Here is a 21,947-nt window from a genome sequence, read left to right on the forward strand (position 1 = left end):
GTTAAATTATATATCAATTGTGTAATTGTTAGAATAGAAGAAAACTACGCGCTGATCTCTTGCTATTCGAGTAATTAACCCTTAGCACTCCAGATGGTTTTGTAATCTATCAGCAACGGCAACTCATTTTTATAGTACCTTCATTTTTATAGATCTTTCATTTTGCTTCTTAGTGCAAAATTTAGATGTGTGAAAAATCTAATATTTTTAGGGTAGTTTCTTTAAGATTCATTAAAATGTCTAATATTATTCCTGGTGCAATATTGGAGCCTACGGAGTTCAAAGGGTTAAATCGCCTTTTTGTGACTCTGTCTTCGAAATATGAACATTCTCGTCGGAATGTCGTCCGCATAGGGTTAAAGTCATTAAAAGTATCCTGGAGAGTTATGTCAAAATAATAGTATTTTTATTTAACCTTCGCACACAGACGGATCGGACCTGGCTGCATCAAAGTGACGAATGTACAGAAAAATACAAAACGACGGGAGCATTGTTCGGTCAGCAGAATTTCGAGTTGCGAGTAATACTTCTATGGAAACGTATATACAAATTTTTGGCATGTTCGGAACTATCGCGCAGGTTCTGTTGTAGTGGGGTACGTGTGTTATTATTTAAACGTGAGAACGCGGCGTCCATGCGTGGCGATTTACGTTTGCGGAAAGATCTTGTTGAATGGCACGCGACTGAAAAATTCGTTCGCTACTTTCGCGAAGACAAGGCCGAACGTTTCCTCGTACGGCGATTGAAGTTCTTTGAACAGCAAATCGGAATTCTCGTTGATGAAACGGTTCATTTGCTCGCCTGGAAAAAGAAACGACTGGTTTATAGAAAAAGCCGTCAGACTATAAAAAAGATCAGTCATGTAAAGGTGAGGAAATGAATACAGGGAGGACCTTGGACTTTATTTGTGTCAATATTTAAATCAATTGCAACTACATATGTCTTTTGATGCTGTTAGATCGATTAATAGATTTTTCTGAATTAATCTTGCGTATCGAAAGTCTTTAGTTGCAACTTTATGAATTGATATTTAATTTCTAATTTAATTGGAAAAAATTAGACAAAATGTGCTGCCATCGGTGGCAAACTGTCCAAGCTACTAGCCAATCAGTATAGATTTATATCTCGAGATGGCGCTGGGATCTCGTTTGAAAAGATTTAAAAAAATTATTCCATTAAACCGGTGGCGCCATCTACGGCGAAACGCCCAAGCTACTCGCCGAATAATTCCCTGTTTTCTACGCTACATGGCGATACAATATTTAAAAATGCTATTCAAGTTACATTTTTAAATTCAAATTTAAAAACTGTACATTGTACGTGACTTACTTTCTTTTGGTATTAAAATCTGTTCATTAGTTCCTAAACTGACATCAGAAATTTTAATTTAGATACAATTCAATTTATAATTAAACTTTCTTATATGACCTTTTAACGAACATTGTGGCGCCATCTAGCAATGGAAGTATGACATTGGTTGGCTAATAGCTTGGTTATTTTGCCGTAGATGGCGTCAGTAAATTTTCTGTAATTTTTCTCCGGAGTAAATAATAAAAGTTAAATTGTAATTAAAATCTCTTCCCACTACCTCTTTCAATGAATTCAATAAATATTCTAAGACAAATAGGGAAGTATTTAATTTCTTTTAACGAAGTTGTTACGCATTTTTAATCATTTTTACCATCGGTGTACGACCGCTGGGTGATTTCAATGAGTGGTGAGACCACTTGCATCACGTGAAAAGAGATTTCAACGAATTGTAGAATGTTTCTCGCTAGTATCACGGTAGTGAGGAACAGGGGAAGCTTCTGTCACTTATATTACTTAGAATATATTAACCCTTTGCACTCCACAAGTTTTTCATTAGAAGCACTCAACATTTTTTAATGAAATACCAACGACATTCTTTCAAACTGACTTAACGTGGCATCGTACATAAATTAAAGAGAGAGGCTGTTTTATTTTAATATTTCACATGTCGATGCATTGTACAAAGTGTAATATTAAATATCAAACTTTATAATGTTGCTGTGTAAAATCAATTGGCGACTGAGAGGCGCCTATGGAGTGCAAAGGGTTAAACATAAAAAACTTACGTACCCAAAAGTGTGTCGCCATTGAAAAGATTGTCAAACTGGAGCGTTACCTTAGGCGTGGTGAATTTCACATTGTATTTCGTTACCCTGAGATAAGGGACTCCGTTCTTCTCGTACTTTTCACAGTAGATATTATTGGTCGTCTTCAAGTCATCTAGAAACATTGTAACAAGACGATTAACAATAGATTCAAACATACAGCCATCCGACTACGTGCGAACAAATATTTACACATGGTGATGTTCGATTTTCCTGATCCTCTTACAGGAAGTAACAATATCTTCCCATCGATTTTATAATCGGCGACAAAGTCCACCTGCGGATTATGTGCGTCCGACGTCAGCAAACATTTGTCCCAGTCGATGCTGGAAAAACAAAGAGCTCTCATTTCCCGGTAACAATTTCCCTGTCACTCTAGGCGCAATAAATATTACAGATAGAGGTATTTTCATTCCGCGCGAGTTAGTTAATTCAATCACGTCACGATTAATTGTATCTTAGGTAACCAAAGTTGCATTCAAATGATAATTTTCACGACCTGTTCAAATGATTCGATTCTTCCTGCCGATTACTGGGAAAGAAACGAATTTGCATACTCACTGGTAATTGTTTATTTCCAAGTTCTTTGTCAGTCCGTACAGTTTGATGTTACGGTATTCTTGCCTCAGCGAGACCGACCCTTGCGACTCGCCAATTTTCACAGAGTCCACGGATAGCGGTTCGATTGGCAGGATCTTGAAGCTCTTCAGTCCTGGGAGAAACGAAAAATTACAAAACAGTTCTATCGATTGTAATTTAATAGAATCTTATATTCATGCACAATCATTTTTAACAAGGTGGCGGTGCGTTCACGAGGAACAGACTGTTCTCTGCTATTGACTTAATGTGAAAAGCAAGTGAATGCAACAGGAGCTAAATGATTTAGTTGTCTGTAAGCGTTACTAAGAATCTAGAGAGATCCAGCATCAGCTGGGCCACGGTTAATTCTTCCTGATCGGCTTTCTCAGGCATTCGTACGCGGCAGGGTCAACGTTCATGGCAGAAGGTGGATACACCGGACGCTCTGTCACGTGTCGCACACGCCGCACCAAGACGCGTTCGCGTTCTGCACGTGGTTCGGTGATTTTTCTCGGTGCCACGGAAAGCGAAGGGACGCGCATGGCCAGCTTTGAGTCAAGGAGAACCTCTGCGAATTGCCACGAGCAATTATGTCGGTGAAACCTAACGCCCGTTTCGAGGAAACGCATTGCTCCGGTGAAATCGGCGGAAAAGTGCGTCGCAATCCTCGCGGAAAACCGAAACGCGAAGATAGCGAAGCGAGTCGGAAAATCCTCGCGGGGAACCTGGAAAATCTCGCGGATCGAAAAAAGTGGCAATTCATTATTCATCAATTTCATTCGCGTGTTCTTATTTTCGATCTAATTATTCAGGACTCGTGTTTTCTAATCGATTGAAAGGTTTATACCGAGTGCCTGGGTACTTACAGGAAAATGAAAAGAAACTGGTAGTTACGACTTAATAGTACAGTACGTCACTTTGTAATCTGCAGAAAATTGCGGTGTAGTCACATCGTAGCTAATTGAGTGGAAAGGTATCATCCGTTTACTAGTAAAAGAAGTTTCTCTTCGCTTTCCCTCGGAACACCTTATTTCAATGAAACTAATGACAGAGAGGGTACTGCGATGCTCGGAAGATCATAGAAATTAACGTGAACTATCGACCAGTGCTTTGACAATATGTAGGATCACGGGATTAAGGTACTAAGCGGCAGAAAGCGGCGCAAAGTGCACCGCGGCGGCGAGTAGATGAAATTCTCGTTTCTCAATGAAAATCGCAGCAGCGTAAGCCGGGAAAGGGCAGGTGGAATGGTTATGTAACAGTTTAACGAGGCGAATAATACTAATGCCGACTGTTAAGTTTATAGACACGCGATCACGCCGACATTTCGTCTCGCATTGCTTTCTAAAAATCTTCCAACATTCGCGTAGCGGTTCACCTTACCATTTCTCATTTTCCTTCGGAAAGATAAAAATCTACATACTCCACAGAATTCCAATCTGTTCGAAACGCGAGTCTTCTACTCATTGCTCATATCTTTAACACAACAACCACCAGATAGGTCAAAATGACCCGTACTTGAATTCTCCTATCAAAACTCTGGAAAAGCCTCTGAATACTTCTCTCGAAAACGAGTAAAGAAACCGTTTAACACGCACGGCGAATTACAAATCAACGAAATCTCAATTCACTTAGCGTTCCTACGGGGAAACTTCAAACAGCCAATTCAACCGTCGCTGCTTCCAGCGTGTTAAGAACATGTTGACACTGGCATTCCGTCGAACCTCTTCATAATAGAAATACAAAATGACGACGCTTACCTCCGGCCAACGAGACCACAGCATCCCTCGCCGATTTCGCGATGCAGTCGTAATATTCGGGGTCCGGCAGCGTCCTGTTGCACGGCCTGAAGCTGCTCGCTGAAACAGCCGCGAGGAAAACGTGGTGAGACAGGGAGAGAAGAGAAATAAGAAAGCGAGAGAAAAGACAAACGTCGCGGGCCGCGCTCTTACGTAATCCGGCTGCGTTGCAGCGCGGATCCGATAAAGTGCGGCTGCAGCGGCCGCGGCGCCGAACTGTGTGAAGCTCGGTATTGACTTTCTCTTTCCGTGGCCGCGGTCTAATGGCTTTTGTCGAGCGGCGAGCGCGGATGGAAACGCGTGCAGCCGTCCATTTTCACTCGCGTGCCATTTTTCGCCGTTGACATTGACCTTAATGACGCGCCGCGAGGCTTGCCACGTAAGTAAATCGATCGAGCGCGGCCCAAAAAAGGATTTTAAAGGGCCCGTAATGGCGCCGCCCGGCTCGGTTCACCTTTCACGCCCGTCCCCACCTTTCTCCGCGTTCCATTGAACCGTCGAAAAGCGTGCGGATAATGAGACCCTCGGACCAAACTTCCAACGTGCTCGTTCATGGGTAACGAGCCGCGTTTTTTCTTGCTCCTTGCGCAACGCGTGGGCCGAGGAATTTTGTTTGACAACAAACTGGGCGCCGCGCACCGTTCGACGGCTGCGAAGTGCACCGGTGCAGCCCGACTTTTCAGTGGATTTCTGTTTAACGCTGGAACTACCGAGGTCCGAGTGACCCATTCGTGAATTGTTCTTTTGGAATTATTGAAAAGCTAACGGATGCTTCGAAATTACTGAAGAAATTGGATTAATGACAAATTGAATCGTAAGTCGATTGAAGTCTCGATAGCTGCAGTTTTAGTCTCTATAGACGAATTCGAAAATGTCAATTTGACTGCTCGGTTGTTATAGTGTTAGAAACTTTGATATAATTAATTGGCATTTCGACAATATGGATTGTACAGGGAAATATTCCGTGTATTCCCGACGAGGAACTTGCATTGTACGAAAGTAAGAGTTATTATATAAATTTCACTGCTCTTCCAACTCGGATTTCGCAAGCGTGTCGAACAACTGCAATCTTTACTGTAATGCGCGAATTATTATAGAATATTTAACCGTAAACATCTTCGCACATCCCCGATTCCACTGTTAATCGAGAGAGCTACCCGAACGACTCACTTTCGAACGAACCCGATCGCCGACGATCATCGAACAAAGAAATCGAAAATACTCACGCAACTCGATTCCAGCGGTGGCAGAAATGACAGCGGCGATTGCCAATAAGGGAAGAGCTACGGTCCTCATGTCGGATCGGTTCGGTTGACCTACAGGTTCACGAGACAGTCGCGTTTTCGAGGACGAAATTACTTCGGACAGCTGAATGTGAACTGGAAGAAACGGTCATTGATGCAGTCTATTTAAGCAGCACGACCGCCCCACCATCGTCGCTCTGGTCTCGGTACACGCGTGCCTCTTCAAGCAGGATTATGCGAAAACGAAAAAACCGTGGAACAATATATGCTAAGCGAGAGGTCAGCCGCGGGCATGATTCACCCGGCCGACCCGGGCGGACGATGGAAAACTTTTTTTTGTCGCCGACGGACGTGTCTTCATTCACGTCGGTTACCTCCACGAGAAGTCACCTTTTCCCGCGCTTTACATTCCGAATCCCGAACGCACTCCTCCGAACCCCGTCCGCGAGCTTTTTCTCGTGATTTTTTTCGGCGAGCCGAGAGCTCGGACATAGGAGCGCGGCTCTCGCTCCTTTTTATTCGCCACCCTGCCACCTTCGCTTCGAAAGTAAAAGCGTTTCGCAGTTTCGTCTCTTTCCCACCGCCTCCCCTCCCGCCTTTCCCCATTTGTCTCCGGATTTCTCGTTTTTCTTGTTTCCGCGCGAAACCGACCGGTGCTTAGGGACGACCGGGGCCTTTGTAGATCAAGACCACACGTGGATCACTGAAAAATTCTTCCCTGAAACGCGACCATTTGTCATCTTTTTTACCCCGGCTTCTAAGAAACGCCAAGCTTTTTTTGCTGGCCACCTTGCACGCGTGAACCTGAGATTATAAATTTGCATCGTCGTTGATTAAATGCGAGGTTTCTTCGTTGCCGTGTTAAACGCTGCAGAGGGATTTGCATCCGAACGCGCTGTCTACATTGTCAACCGAGCGACTCGAAAATGAAGTAGCACCGGCAATAATCGAGTGAATAGCGAAGCGAGTTTTTGCGTGTTTTGCCGGTGGAGCACGATTTTGTTGTGAGTAATGTAATATCGTCGAATAATGGAGCGGACGCCGGAGCGAGCGCTGTTCGGATTTTTAAGCGGTGAGACCAGCGATTCGGGGATCAGTGAACCTTGAAGGGCGTCGTTGGCGATCTTGAACGGGTAACCTCACGATTAATCGGTTTCAACGGGTCCGAGGAGGTTCGTTCGCGCGGCTGTGTCAAGGTAACACGATCTCGCGATGCGGCGAGATCTCGTCTCGTTCCTCTGCGCGACAGGGCGAAGCAAGGATTCCGATCGATCGTTGATCTTCATCCTTGGAAGGTACGCACCTCGACCTGAGATTTTAATTCAATGTCAGCTGGAACGATCGCACGACTCGCTGGCACGAGAGCACTTCGCGAGGCAGTGCGTAACAAAGGTGGAACAATGCGTTTTATGAATTTATTGTTGCTGAGTAACGCTGTTGCCAGTGATAAAGGAAGTTTCCTGTTCGCTGCCTATCATCGGCGAGGAATCTCGATTTCCATTCGGGGATGAAACCTTATCGAGGAAAAAACAATGGACGGCAACTCTGTATTCATGGTTCGTCTCGCAAGATGGCGACAAATTAATCACGGTCGCGAACTTAGGATGGAAGGTTCGTTTAAAAGCAACGGTGACGCGTCGTAGACGAAATTTTCCGCTTCATTTGGCCGCTGGGTAGAATTGCTAATAGCGGAAGAATTTTAGCACCTGGAAACTATGTAGGTGATTAGCGTAATTGTAAGCGTCTGAATGTAATCAGGGATTAATTGTGTGTTTATTTGTGCGATCTGCACTTTTTTTTCTTCCGTTTTTTCGCCTGAACTCTGACGTGATCTCTATAATTGCAATTCAAATCAAATGGCACGGAATAAAATTATCTTAGAAATAATCTATTTTACCGTTGAACAAACTGTTCGGACACATTACCATTGGATATGCGACAGATATATCGCTGGATCTGTTTATTTCTAACCGCGTAATCGTTAAACGGGATCACGGCGAGAAACTAGATCAGGGCGGTTGGGTTTCCATGTTTCATAGAGGAGAAACGAGAGGAAACAATAACGAAAGTGGACAATGGAAAATTGTCGGACGAGAGGCTCGCAGCGATTACGGCTTCCTTAGATCCAATTTAAGTAACGACCGCCTCCGTTTTCCAACATGGAGATGTTGCGTTATCATTGCCGCACAATCTGGCGTCACGCGTTCTGCCTCAGAAGTCGAGCAAATAATTTTCCATCTGCCTCCAGATAGCTCAGCCTACTGTAAAAAGTGCACTGGTCAACAGTATAATTTAGTTTTACGATCGTAATTTGTGCGATTCGTCGCCAGTAAATCAAGTCTCACTATCTGCAGTAAATCACTGCCGTTCATCTATCAGTAATTACGAACAAACTCTGCGCAGCTGTTGACAAGTTGAGAGCTATCGGTATTCACGATCTTAATAGTACCTGCTCCAAGAATGACCGAACCTCTTTCGTTGAATGTCACCGACCAGTCTTGAACCTTGGTACCTTAGGTTGGTTGCCCTCCGGATCCCTTCACTTCAATTTTCGTGTGTCCACCGTATGCCTTCCACGCTCGAGCACCATAAATCCAACTTCTTCCATCAAAACGGCGTTTCAACGAACACTTTCCCACCGTCGCAGGAAAAAAACAAAGTTTCAGCTTGACCGCGAAAACGCGGCATTGTTCGAACATTCAATGGCGTAAAACGATCATGAAAGTCGTGCGCGCACATCAATGATGATTCATAGGGAAGTAAATACGAAGATCTTGACTTTAATATATGCAACGGCGATGCATGTCTACGAGAATCATTGGAACGTTCAATTTATGCCCGCATAAAATTAAAGCGTTAAGATAAATTGTGTACAGCCCGCGTCAGTCTTCGCTGAATAAACGAGGGAACGCTTTATTTTGATCTTCATTCGCGTTTTATCGTACGAGAGCGTGGCAAAGTTGAAACAAAAGTGTGCCCGTCGAGCTGTTCCCGGCGGAGGAATTCCTAACGCGGTAATTTCTCAATCCTCTTTATCACGGCTGAGGAAACCAGTTTCGGCCGCAATCGATGTTTAATGAGCTTCGGCAATCTGAACGGCCATAAGGTTCGATGATCCTTCAGCGGACGCTTAATTGCCCGTCTCCGCGTAACTGCCTCCGTTAAAATGGCTGCCGGTTGCTTAAGAATCGGCTCGGATCGATTACAATGTTTTACTGTTTACATTATCGAGCACCGATTTCTCCGAGGGAATGGGGAAAATGTACGCTATCGAAGGAATACGGGAAAAGGATCGTGCTCCCGAAGGATTTTCATTATCTCCGGATCATCGAGCTGCTAACTCTTAGATTAACCCTTCGCACTCGAGAGGTAACTGTCAGTCGTCACTCGATTTAACGTATAAAATTATAATTCAATGTGAGATACTGAAATAGCTTTGTTTCTTCAATTACGTATGGTTAATTAATTTCAGAAGATGAAACAACGAATGCTTCTGGTGACAAACTTTCGACTGCACATGGTTAACTCGCGGCGATTATGTTTTGCATGCAACAAATGTTCTTTAGACGAGTTCGTCCAGTCGCAATAAAATTATCAAATGATCCAGGACGCTTAATCCTATTCAATGTGCATGTTCCGCATCTTTTATTCAAAAGAGATTTGCATAGCGTGAGCTTGAACTCTTTAGAGGTCGCGGAGGTCTATCATGGCCGCGGGAAACGCACGAAATCCGTGGCACGCAGCGTACATTTGTTCGTGAATGAGATCACGTAGATCGTGCATCATACGCATCACGTCTATGCGTTGCCCTCCTTTTTTATTCCATGCAACGTCGATTCGGTCGGGAGCAACGAAAACGAACGCTTTTGCTCTGCCGATGGTGGAACAAGTATGGCGACTGTCGTTGGTGTCTTGGGGTAGCTCATTAAGTAATACTTCTTGGTGTAAAAGCCACAGATCATTAATAATGGCACTACTGATTTTATTATTCATATCTAGACTCAGTTATCTATCTTTACAATTTAACTATTTTAATTCTTATCATTTTAGTACTAGCACCTCTAATCATAGCCACCATATTTATTCCATCAACGGTACATCCCAAGGTTACATTAGTTTTACGGAGAAACAATTTTTTATTGATACAATGAATAACTCCAAACTCTATACAAAATTAAACAAATTTGAGCTAAGTAATTTCCTCGTCTAATTTGGTTCGACGTGAGATTCTTGCAATTGTAAATACGAACTTGAATCACGTATACATATCTTCTTTCGTTCGATAATGATACGACAAAGGATTATTAGTCGTCGAATTGCTTTTTCTCACGGCAATCGTTTTTGATATTTCAAGGCTAGGCTATTTAACGGCGGTCGTACCTTTGCGACGCCAAGATCGATGGCATGCCCAGTCAACGGGCAAGTCTGACAACGTTTTTTCTTGTTGTTGCAATTAGTTTTCTCTTGGCGAACGATGTAACGTGGAAAATAATGTATCCGCTTTTTCTGTAGCGTGGCGCAAGCCGGCATCGTCACGACCAAGTCTTTCTTGTGGATTGTCCTCGATGGCTCAGGGAATAGCCGATCATTCAGTATATACTGCTCCAGTGAACCGGAGGATTTGGATGAATGAAGAGTGTGGCTGGACCCGTGAGTGTCGAAATAGTTCTGTTCACGGAATTTCCTCAGCTCCTTCAGTTCATTATCGGAAATTGCCTGCTTAATGCTTCCTACTTGGTCCAAATTACTAACGCAAACAGTGTGCTGATAATCTTCTGAGTCAATACTATGTTTGCCCGAAGCAAATCTGGATGCTTGTCCCACCTTGCTACTGTAGCAACAGGGACACTCTTTATCCACCGATTGTATCGTTTTCTTACTCTTCGACGACGCTTTCGAACTTGATTTAGCTTTACTTATGTCAGGTACAGGTTTCTTAGAAGTTAGGGTTCGCTTAGTCACATGTTTTGGTCTCGATTGCCTCGAAGTCTCTGGATTTTCCTCTTCGTCGCTAACGTTTGTTCTCACGGATATCGATTTGGACTTCGTTACATTGTCAATTGTTTGTGATTCTTTGTTTTTGGAGATGACTTTGCTGCAACATGGCGACCTAGAACACAACTGAGGGCAATCTCCAGCTGCTACAGGGTGCAACAAGGAAACTTTGCTCTGTACATTGCGCAAGAATTGTGATCTAGGTGCATAGTCTATCCTCTGGACTCTTCTCAAGGTCTCACAGCTAATTGGTGGACTGAGAACCTTTTCGGGGCTGTCCCTTACAATTGCTGGTTTGAATTCAATGTGGCTTTTGCAGTATTTGCAAGCTGTGTCTGGCTTATGTTGGGTTCTCGTAGACCGCTGTGCCTTTTTAACTTCAGAATGGCAGTAGCATTCTTTCACTGGCTTCCTGCGTACAGTTTTTAGACAGCATTGCGGTTCCGAATGCTTTTTCGATGTTATCAGCACTCTTCTAACTGTTGATAAATTAGGCATTGATGCAGGCGAATGGTCTGAGCTATCAGTACTATAATCTAGACATAAAGCTCCACCAACACCACTGGAATCATTTCTCAATTGCCATGACTTGATGTTTCCTCTGCGGCATGAAGTTTTATTGCCTTTATTATAATTGTCTTTTAATGTTCTATAAATGTAGAACAAAGTATGATATGATGTGTGCTGTACGAAAGATACTCTTGCAGATTACAAGCAGTACTCACAAGTTCTGTGAGTATAGTTTCTTATATTCCTCTTTAACTCTCCTAGAATTCTTATCTACCCGGGCCAGCAGAAGTCTGCTTTTTTTACGTAAATGATCTATGCATTCATTGAAGCTTTGCTCCATATGATTATCAGATATTTACCTATCAATAAAAAGAGCTTTGAGCAACAGAGGCTTTATATTAATATCTTAAATATAAAGTGATCAGTTAATTTTATTCTACAGAGTCTGAGATAGATGATTTAGTTTGGATCAGGTATTCAGAGTCGTATTAGTTTCGGATTGAGTGCCTTGGTTTGGAATGTCTGGATAAGATTCGGCTTATTAGATCTTCTTTAATTATAATTCAGATTTCAGAGAGGTGCAGAGCAACAGATGTTGGATTTGGAGAGAATTAGGGATTCATCCATCACAGCATCAGAAAATGCTCTAATAGGTAAATCAATAAAATTTAATACCCTTGTTAACAATTCTTCATCTCATTCGTTAACAATTCGTCGAATATTATTGACCATTCTTTAATTACTCCAAACCATCGAACTTGTCTCATTCGATTTCAAAATTCCCCAGTGAAATGTTTATTTTTATACCAGCGTTTGAAGTTTAGTGTGCGTCCTCTGTAAACAGGAAAATGTAAACCAGTCTTGCCACCGTAATATCGTGAAAACTTTTTTCTCGGGGATTTTTTCTAATTGATCAGAAAAAATTGTTATTATTTACGTTACATGTTGAAGAAATGAGCGCTACCTTATACTGTAAGTATACAGAAGCGTCGTAAAGATATATTTTAAATGTTACTCGTTGAAATTTCAATCAGTGGAAAATTATATGGGGAATAGTGCTTTAACGCGGCCATGTTGGAGTAGCGCATAGGACGCGGCGTACGTTACGATGTACTATCGGTGGAGAAGTGTTTTTTAATTTAATTAGTGGTCTCGTGTTTTTCACTGATGCTGCAACGGAAAAGTAGTTTGTTATTTTACGTGACAAACAAAATATGAACCTGGTCACGTGATCGTGGTTTAACGGTCACTGCCACTGTGTGGCTGATACTAGAGGTTATAACCGATCGCATGTTATAATCCTGGAGACGCTTAACATTCCGCGGCAGAATGGATTTCTCCGGGAACAATGTTATCCAGGGAATTATCCCCCAATTTGCGGATCTAACGCCTCGATCAAATTCCGATTCAACGGCAAAATTTACCAGTGGTGATACCATTCAAGACGAGCACACCACTGTTTACACCACCTCTACCACAGGATCGAATCAACCGAAACAGACTTTATTGGTAAGAATGGCTCAAGTTTCTTAATTTAATATATTAGCCAAGGAACCTCTTGATCAATCATGTATATTTTCTTTTTTCAACTTAAGGTGAACTCACCTAACAAATATACAGGACCAATACTTGCTTGGCCAGATCCAAATACACTGATGCAACTCTGTGAGAAACAGGGCATTCAGGCTATCAATATTCCTAATTATAATCAAAATAATTCAATACTGGGTGTCCAATCTAATAGTCTACCCGTGAGAATTATACCTAATATGTATTTGCCATCTACCTCTCAGCCAGAGAATAATAAATCTATAATGGATACAGGGACTGAAGCTGAGACTAAAACATCCGCCATGGTAGTATCATCGTCTGCCAGATATGTAGGGTACATTTATGGGTTTATATTGAATGAAATGTATGACTTTTTAGCAAGAATCTCAAGTTCAACTTCAGCAACAAAGTGCCATGGCTGAATATTTTCAAAAGTTACAAGCTACCACTCTTCCACTTACTTTGCAACAGCTAATTAAGTTGCAAACAGAGCAAGTAAAGAAGGAAAAGACTGAGGAAGAGAAGGTGGAATACACTCAGAATAATATTTTAAACATTCCTAGCGTTCCAGTTTTCAGGAACAATCAGTTACAGAATGGTACTAGTTTTATGAGTTCTGATCAAATGATGGCATCTATTAATCCGAATGACTTGAATGTACATATGGACAGCCATCAGGAAAATGAGAACATAGTGCATAGTATGAAAGTAGAACAACAAGTGCAAACAGATTCCCCTAAAACTGAAAGGAAAATGAAATTTAGGGCTAAAACTGGTGAAATTAAAATCACTGTTGCACTTGATGGTTCAACACTTTATTGCTGTCCTGAGTGTAATTTAGCATTTTCGGATAAAGTGGAAATAGATCAGCACATTCAAGCTCATATACAAGTATGTGTTAAGTTATAAAAATTTATCAAGTTGTTCAAGTGTTTATCTACTTAATGTGTAATTTTGATACAGGAACGCAAATATCAATGCAAAGAATGTGGTGCTATGTTAAAAAGAAAGGAGCACCTTGACCAACACATGCGAGGTCATTCTGATGAAAGACCATTCAAATGTCCTGTTTGTCAGAAAGGATTCAAAAGGAATGAACACTTAACTAGGCATTATGTCATTCATTCTGGCGACAAGAATTTCACCTGTTCAGTGTGTCAAAAGGCATTCTCTAGGAAAGATCATTTAAATAAACATACTCAAACACATTCGGGGATCAGAAGGAATAGAACGAAAAAGGATACTTTCTTCATAGAACAGAAGGAATCCTTTGACAAGATCAATGACATTTCTGCAATGTCTAAGCAAGAAGTGAATTTTGTCCTGAAAGATGGTTTCATAAAGCAAGAACCCACTTTCCTTCAGTACATTCAGAATCTTCAGAAAGATCAAAATCTGATACACACATTTTCCTCATTTAAAGAACAGGCCATGAAGGAGGCGAATGTTCTCCAACAGCAGGCTGTTAATATGAATGAGATTCTGCCTCAAAATACAAGGTACTTAATGCCATCTTAGTCGTAAGTCAATCTGATGTAAGTCCAAAGCAATAAAGGCTGTTTGCGAAGTGTGTCAAGGTTAGCACAAATAGAAAATTCGTTAGATACATTAGGAATTGAAAAGTATTCTAGGACTTGGAAAGAAATTGATCGGGGCAGCACTGAATGTTCGAGATGCAATTGAAATAAATTTTCATCGGCATCGAACGTTAAAACTTTTATTGAGAAATGATGGCGGTTAGGTTATTGAGCGCCATCTACAGTCTAAACGAAGAAGCTCAGTGACTTTTTTTCTGTTAAGAAAACTGATGCCATAAAATTTTGTAATCCATTTAACAATTAGTATTCCGTGAACAGTACCTAAAAAAAATTTGTATTCTTAGCGTATACACGCTGAAGTAAGAGCTATGAACTTTATCTACGTTTCATTACTTGCATAAAATTAACACTCAATCAATCGAGTTTGAGTCAGTTGAATTTTGGTACTTGGGGTAAAAGAGATTATTTTGTATAAATGCACATCCTCTGTCTTATTTAAACTAGTATCGAAGAAAATAGTTTCTTTACTCATTCTAGTCTATGACCACAACAATCTAGAATTGTCATGTATTTTTTAATCTAGCATGGGACATGTTTGGATCATAACATAATTGAAACTGCTGAATGGAACACTTAACGCCAATCTGCCATTAGGATAACAGTTTCATGAAACGAGTACCAATAGCAAGTAATAGCATACTGCCGATTATTGTCGTTATACAGTTTGTAGAGTAATTATGTACATAAATAAGATACAAATTTTACCTGAAAGAGACTCAGTAGGTACGTTGTTTGAACTTGATCTCTGATTCGTCCGTGTTCATCTTTAGCAACAAATGCATAGCGCATATTTTAGGTAAGCATTTGTTTTCACTTCTCACTCACCATGTTTTAATGTATCTCTTCTTTTAACTCTTTCATGCGTGATCAATGTTGCAGTGATTCAGTATTTTTTTCATTTTTTTTTTTTTCATTTTGATCACCTTTTAACGCAAAAGCAATAGGAATTTTTACATTAGCAACCAAAGTTAGTACTTTATTCATTTTTTTTTCATCAATATATTACTTTTAATCGTTAATTACTTTTAACCAAAGCTCGAAAAGACGTGATATTAATTTTGCAATGTTCGAAGACCATGTTCGTTTAACACTTTCGCGACCAGCGTGACGCTTAACACTTTGCATCTTGCATAAAGGAAATTGATTCATTGTATTTTATAAAGACAATTTGTTTCATTTAATAAAATTTGTAATAATAGAGCTTTCTATTGAAAGAAATGCTAGTCACGAACGTGTTATTGCTCCTCGCAATGCAAAGTCGGAAATTTAACCAAAGAATATTTGATAAAGTAATATTCTCCATTTCGAATGTATTTGGTTAAATAATCGTTTTTAGTATATTCTTTGTTATATTTAGGTTTCTACATTATCGAAGAGTCCCTATTACTTTTGCATTTATTCATTTATTTTTATCTCGACCTCAGGATTATGCATGAAAGAGTTGAATATTTTTTACGTTTAAGTATTTCGTGAATATAATTGAAACCTTAGGATTGCTCAAAATTGATTTCAACAAAAAAAGAATTGAATCACACGGTCCCGACGAAGTGTAAGAAATCCAATTCTGCTTGCATTGATAACTCCTTGAAGATTATCGGTTAATTCAATTATCATTGTATCTCTTCTATCAATGCAAACATTGCGTTTCGTCTACAGTGGAAAACAAAGTGGCTTCGCCGTTAGATTCGCGAGAATTCCTACACGCTGTAGACCTATCGATACTTGTGATTACGTTTGGCAATGACAGGCAACAGTTGGAATGTCTATTAGGTGAACTTTTAGGGCAAATGGCGCTAATGTAAGATTCGAGCCACATTTTAATAGAACCAAAGACTTCGAATGTACGAGAAGTAGCAGTATTTTATCTCTTCTTCCTAATCTTCTGTCGATTTCACGTGTTCCCTTAACCCAGGCACGAACGAGCCGTGCTCCGCGACGGTGTCCGGCTAAAATATTTACGTATTCAAATAGTTTTCTATGATTCATTGCTAACCTGAGTTAAGGGAACTTCGGTTTACCAACTTCTGGATAAAATCAATTGATTAGAGTAATAAGGTGTCGATGCTCACCGCGGCGTCCATCGCTGGTAAGGCGATACAATGATAAAAGTATTTTAACAATGATCATGCATTTACAATAAGGTGTTACTCGAAGAACGATTGTTATTGTATGATACGATGATTGCCAAAAAAAAGAAAGAAAAGAGAAGATGATAAACAAATGGTAACACATGTATTTTTCAGACCAAGATATTTTTGAATAAAATAAGTGTAAAGAACCAGCGTGTACGTTCATTTTATTTCAACGAAGCATCTCATCCACTAATCCTTTGTTCCTCGAAACTACTTAAATATTTTCGTTCGATCTACTATCGCTATACACATTATTTCAGAAGCGTCTAAAACAAAGATAACGATAAACGTACGGATCGCAAAGGGTCAACAGTCCATACTTCAAGGGCAGGTCGCATACTTCATCCGACCAAATCCCACTTGCCTAATTGAAATCAATTATTCGTTACTGTGCCATTACTATAAATAGCCCTGGTCAGCTTCGAGTAAACTCCGTACGGAATCCCCAGAAGCAAGCTAAGCCAGTCGACGAGGCGTCTCCTGATTGTAGCAGGATAATCGGTGGGTCTAGGCGTGATGAATTCCACCTGGGTCTTCTTGTCCTCTTCATCCTCGAGTTCCAGTGGCTCCAACCCTTCCGAATGGTCCAGGGGCTGAATGTAGTTTATCCAATCGTCGTCGTCCACGTCCGGGACCGCAGCTTCTTTCGCTAAAATCTTCTCCACGTTGCTGGTGTTCTCCGGTCTGCGGAACACGAAGTTGTACGTGGCCCACAGTTTCCCCAGGAACTTGTCCAGTTTCGTCTCGTTGCTGGTGCGCTGATGATACTCGATGGCCTCCTGGACCGGAAACAACTTCGTTATCTGCGGCTTCGAATCGGCCGCGGAGAGCTGGAACAAGCGGGTGCCGGTTCGTTATTGAAATTCGGATCGTTAGCGACTCGATAACAATTCGAGGACAATGGGAGCTAATAAAGGGCTTCTGCGAGCTGCGACGTGACTACGTCGCGGATCTTTATGCAAATTTCCGCTCCAAGTAGATTAAGATTTATCATTGTGATCGTTGCTTTGACCGAGCGACTCGCAGCCCGTAACGAAGTTACGGATTAATTGATGAAAAGGGGAATCAGAGGGAAGCTTACTCTGCTTCGGTACATGATTTTCCTAGACATCGAGGAGCATTAGAGGAACCTGTGTTCAACTTCGTCCCAAGTTCCGAGCGGATTAACTTCCTGAAGACCGTCGTCGTTATCTGGCTACTGTTCGAGGATCAATTCCACTCTTTTTCTATTCGAGCCCCGACGCTTTCATTAGTTTAATTAAAGACACTGCTAGGAAACGACCCGTTGAAGTCTGTCGCGAAAACTTCGCTCGACTTTTAGCAGGTGTCTCGCCCTTAATTAATCAACTATATGTCGGCGCGTTAATCAACTCGGCGTTAACCCTTCGAACTTCTAATTGTACGAAGAAACGAATGAAAACTGAATTCTACTATGAGAAATTACTAATTATGCTAATAATTGTAACTACTTCAACCCTTCCAGTCACGAATTATTTTCTCCTGAGTACACTTGGATGTGTGTCTTTAGTTTTACTTCGTGATAACACAATTTGATAAGAGATCTACATAATCTACCGAATTTAGATACATCGATCATTTATTTAGTATGTTCTTATATGAGGATACCATGACCGAAAGGGTTGATGAAATTGTAAAGCTTATAATGAACGGTTAAATTTAAATTCCTCGAATCCCGGAATTAATTAACCGATCTCGACGAGCCTGCTCTTAATCGGCGAACGATTGTTCGACGGCGAGAAATGTTCACTTACGCAGAGAAGCCAAAGTGCCAGAAAGTGAATCCCCATGTCACACGCTCGGTCGATTAATCCTTTCATTCGAGGCGGACGCGATCAACTGAAGGACCCATTGATTTCAAAATCCATTTATACTTGCTTGCCGGCCAACGGCGTAAAACCGCAACGCCGTCCTCTCGACGGGCCGCGCATCGCCATTGTTTTTCGTCTACGCCTTTGCCCCCCACCGTGGGACAAACCATTGACACAGAAATTGCTTAACGATATCGCCATTCGGAGCACGTAACAACGCTCTGTGGCCAGTGTCCACCCATATCGTCCTAGCAATAAACAATATCGCCAGCGGATTCGGCCGGCGCGGCGGCGGGTCAAGGCGGATTGATGAAATTCGCGGGATTTTCGTCGACGATGTGCCTAGAACCCTGACGAGCTAACTGACGCCAACAATCTACTTGTCATTTCGGTGATATTCGTTACATCGAGCTATTCTAATTATTACTTGGTCCTTTGCCGGAAGGCATTGTAAAATAAATGCTGGATTTCGAAGAGAATTAAGATTCCTAAATCGAACACTTGTTTCATTAGATAAAATGATGAAGTGTTAAGTTTGTAACTAGTCAACGTAGACAGTTCTGTAGGTTCAAATTGAAGTGCACGTTTCACGGTGGTTTCGTTAGAGACTGTACCGAAAAGAATCATGAATCATACGTCAACCGAGTCGAGTATATTGTATTCATAATGGTCCCAACTTATTGCGGTTGTCGCGGTAAAATGAGTCACTTAACGCGTTCGCTACCGGTGTCGCATATTTGCGACGGCCGCAATCCTATGTTTTATATAAAGAAAATGAAACTAATCCTGTAGATATCGTTAGTTGGTGTTACAAGCGGAATTACATTCAGGGATCGAACGACTCGTTTTAGCTTCATTCGTTTCAATAGTTTGAATCGAATAAAATATAATTGAGAGGATCGCCACTGAAACAAACGCTGGTAGCGAACGTGTTAACCGGTAGATATATCGAAGCGTTTTATTATGTGTTACTTCTACATAGACGATGTTATAGTGTCTCTTCATCCGTGTAGCTGCACTTTCTCTATTCAGCCTTCTCGATTCATTTCATAGGTGACCGATCGATGCTCTCTCCAAAATGAAGATGACTAAATTCAATTCGATTATTCAATTCAAGACACTGGCCACACATTTACAGATACTAACTATTCGAAATACCTGGACCTCTGTTATCTTTATTCAGCCATTTATTCATTTATATGATACTCGCGCCGCTACTCTCGCAGAATCAAAGAAAAATCGTCGATTAATCACAAATACAGGAGAATGATCACGAAAATGGTAACATCGACAATTAGGACGAGTATCGCAGAGGCAGCAGAGGCCTCAGCTCCTTGCTGAGGGCGCTCGAGGGATTGTTGAGGTCCCGGACAGCCTGCGTGGTCCTAGTCCTCGCGTCTTCCCTCGTCAGTTCGTTCCGCTCCAAGACCTTGTCCAAGATTTTCCTCAATTGCGGCACGACTCCGCCTTCCGCGGACGTCTCCAGGGTATTCAGCACCTCGTCCGAGTACCCGGTGTACTTGCCGAACCCTTGTTTCCTGGCGTCCTTGCTCAGGGAGTCGTAGAGGTTCGCCAGTTGCTGAAGAGTGGCGCTCGGCGGCACTTTAGCGCGTCTTAAGTAGCTGGTTAAGCTCGGCCTTGGCACTTGCGTCACCCTCTCGCCGAGACGCGTGAATCTACAAAGGAATCTCGTTGTTGGTACTGTGGTTAACCAATTAGACGTTTCCCTAACTCCTGGAGTTGACAAATTCTAACGTAAATAATCATTTTATTCGCTGGACTCGGAGATGGCTCCATTCAATCTAGAACCAGCAGTCAAATTTCCAATTGGTGTATCGAAATTCTTTTACAGTAAACCCAAGAGTACCTATATTTTGGTAGTTCTAGCGTTAAACTTCTCGAATCAATGGTAATTCTACTACATTCATTTCACAGTAAACATTGACGTCTATCTCAGCAGTCAACAGTTGAAATTAACTTCAGTACCGAATTCGACACTATCCAATTCTCTAGCATTCATCTTTAATGTCGCCATATTTCTTATAACTTCTTTGGGAAGTTATAAGATAGATATAAGATATAAGATATAAGATATAAGATATAAGATATAAGATATAAGATATAAGATATAAGATATAAGATATAAGATATAAGACATAAGATATAAGAGCATTAAAGACAACTCCCAGAGAATCGTAGCGTTGAATTAGCCACCGAAATAAAACCTTTCACCTGTTCTCATCATCCTCGTCCTCCATATTCTCCAGCTTCTCCACAGACATTCCCGTGACGCTCTTCGACTCTCCGCTAGCCGCGGTGTCCTCGTCAACCAGCTCGGACGGCGTGGTCTTCACGATATCGTACACCACCTGTACCACGCTGTCGATAGTCGGTTGCTTCTTCTTCTGTTCAGGCTCTGCGATCGATTCCTGGTTCAACAACGAACCGGAAGTACTCGTTGATCCCGCGTTCGCTTCTCCGACGCTCGTTTCCGCGTCGGAAGAGGCATCTGGGCCGACGGAGGAAGCGTCGAACTCTTGATCCTCCTCGGGGACTTCTTCGTTCGTCTCCTGGACGGCGTGCACCGCTTCCGGCAGCTCGTAATTCGCCTCCGGCGTCGCGTAGTTCGTTTCTGGCGTTTCCTCGTTCACCTCTGACGGTTCCTGATGACTTAAGCTCGCCTCCGCCGGCTCCTGATGACTTGAGCTCGCTTCTAGCCAGCTGACGGAATCCTCCGTCGATTCCTCGCGCGTTCCCAGCGACTTCGTCGTATTCTCCGCGCGACTCGTCGTTTCCTCCGCTTCCGCCGGCGCTCCCTCCTCTTCCTTGCCCTCGTCCGACTGACTGTTACTCACTTCCGGCGCGACGGTCGTCGATTCTCCGGTTGCCTGTTGGCTAGACTGCGCGAGGCAGATCGGCGTGGTGCTGCTCACGACTTCTCGCGTTTCGTCGGACTGCAGCAGCTTCAGCTGCTCCACTGCGTGGAATATCACCTGCGACAGGTTTTTTGCGTATTCTAAGATTAATTATTGATGGAGTTTTTGTCTGCGATGTTTTCAGCAACGCGTCGATGGAAGAATTCGATAGCTTGAGTGTCGGTGAAGATGTCCCGAATGTCGCGTGTTTTATTATTAACGGAGTTTGTGCTGTTATTGTATCGTATTGTCTTTTGAGTAGAAAATGGTAATAGTTTGAGGGTTCTGATTATCTCGCGAAGAAACTGCGAAGAAGTGCGCACCGCTAGTAATGAAATTGTCCGCGTGCGCGGCGCGTTATAAATTTCCGCGAACGAACGAGGCTCGGTGCGTGATCAAGACCCATTTAATTAAGCGTGAGACTTACCTGCATGGCCGCGGGAAGATAGGAATCTGAGTACACGGGCTTTGAAAAAGCTGGCTCTCTCCTGACCGTGCCGCCGATTGCCTGGAGAAACATTAAACATTAAATGGGAGCATTAATTAACGTTCGCTTCGGAAGCTAATCTTTGACCTCCATCGCGGGAGATGATTTCACGATTAATACTGGAACTACCGAGCATTTAATACGATTGATAAGTAATCCCTTTAAATATTCCA

The 21,947-nt window shown here is 42.1% G+C and overlaps 4 protein-coding genes across 9 annotated transcripts in view; 1 reads left to right on the forward strand and 3 right to left on the reverse strand.

Annotated features, from left to right (window-relative positions):
• Positions 1-384: 384 nt before the first annotated feature.
• On the reverse strand, positions 385-5,909 carry JHBP-1 (take-out-like carrier protein). Its single transcript, XM_031989941.2, has 6 exons — positions 5,740-5,909; positions 4,475-4,573; positions 2,697-2,847; positions 2,328-2,461; positions 2,101-2,250; positions 385-801 (listed from the first exon to the last, which is right to left on the reverse strand). Exons 1-6 carry the CDS (start codon positions 5,807-5,809, stop codon positions 647-649), a joined length of 759 nt encoding a protein of 252 aa, XP_031845801.1. The 5' UTR covers positions 5,810-5,909; the 3' UTR covers positions 385-646.
• Positions 5,910-10,083: 4,174 nt separating this feature from the next.
• On the reverse strand, positions 10,084-12,086 carry LOC116432699 (uncharacterized). Of its 2 annotated transcripts, none has more exons than XM_076368363.1 (3): positions 11,938-12,086; positions 11,478-11,621; positions 10,084-11,353 (listed from the first exon to the last, which is right to left on the reverse strand). In XM_076368363.1, exons 2-3 carry the CDS (start codon positions 11,600-11,602, stop codon positions 10,084-10,086), a joined length of 1,395 nt encoding a protein of 464 aa, XP_076224478.1. In that variant the 5' UTR covers positions 11,603-11,621; positions 11,938-12,086. The 2 variants fall into 2 exon arrangements, with proteins under 2 accessions (XP_076224478.1, XP_031845800.1); XM_031989940.2 differs by having other exon boundaries at positions 10,084-11,401.
• A 468-nt stretch (positions 12,087-12,554) lies between these two features.
• On the forward strand, positions 12,555-16,680 carry LOC116432698 (uncharacterized). Its single transcript, XM_031989939.2, has 5 exons — positions 12,555-12,771; positions 12,858-13,118; positions 13,192-13,704; positions 13,777-14,312; positions 14,935-16,680. The coding sequence occupies exons 1-5, from the start codon at positions 12,592-12,594 to the stop codon at positions 14,960-14,962; spliced, it is 1,518 nt and encodes a 505-aa protein (XP_031845799.1). The 5' UTR covers positions 12,555-12,591; the 3' UTR covers positions 14,963-16,680.
• A 542-nt stretch (positions 16,681-17,222) lies between these two features.
• Positions 17,223-21,947, reverse strand: part of ImpE3 (Ecdysone-inducible gene E3) — a 90,365-nt gene continuing 85,640 nt past the window's right edge. For all 5 annotated transcript variants that reach the window (XM_031989892.2, XM_031989890.2, XM_031989891.2 and 2 more), the window contains 4 exons: positions 21,715-21,795; positions 20,605-21,365; positions 18,316-20,048; positions 17,223-17,373 (listed from right to left, as the gene is read on the reverse strand). In XM_031989892.2, coding sequence (XP_031845752.2) covers positions 19,667-20,048; positions 20,605-21,365; positions 21,715-21,720 — 1,149 coding nt within the window. In that variant the 5' untranslated portion in view covers positions 21,721-21,795 and the 3' untranslated portion in view covers positions 17,223-17,373; positions 18,316-19,666. The remainder of the gene's footprint in view (positions 17,374-18,315; positions 20,049-20,604; positions 21,366-21,714; positions 21,796-21,947) is intronic.

The sequence above is a fragment of the Nomia melanderi genome, chromosome 1, assembly GCF_051020985.1.
Source record: "Nomia melanderi isolate GNS246 chromosome 1, iyNomMela1, whole genome shotgun sequence".
Lineage (NCBI taxonomy): Eukaryota > Metazoa > Arthropoda > Insecta > Hymenoptera > Halictidae > Nomia > Nomia melanderi.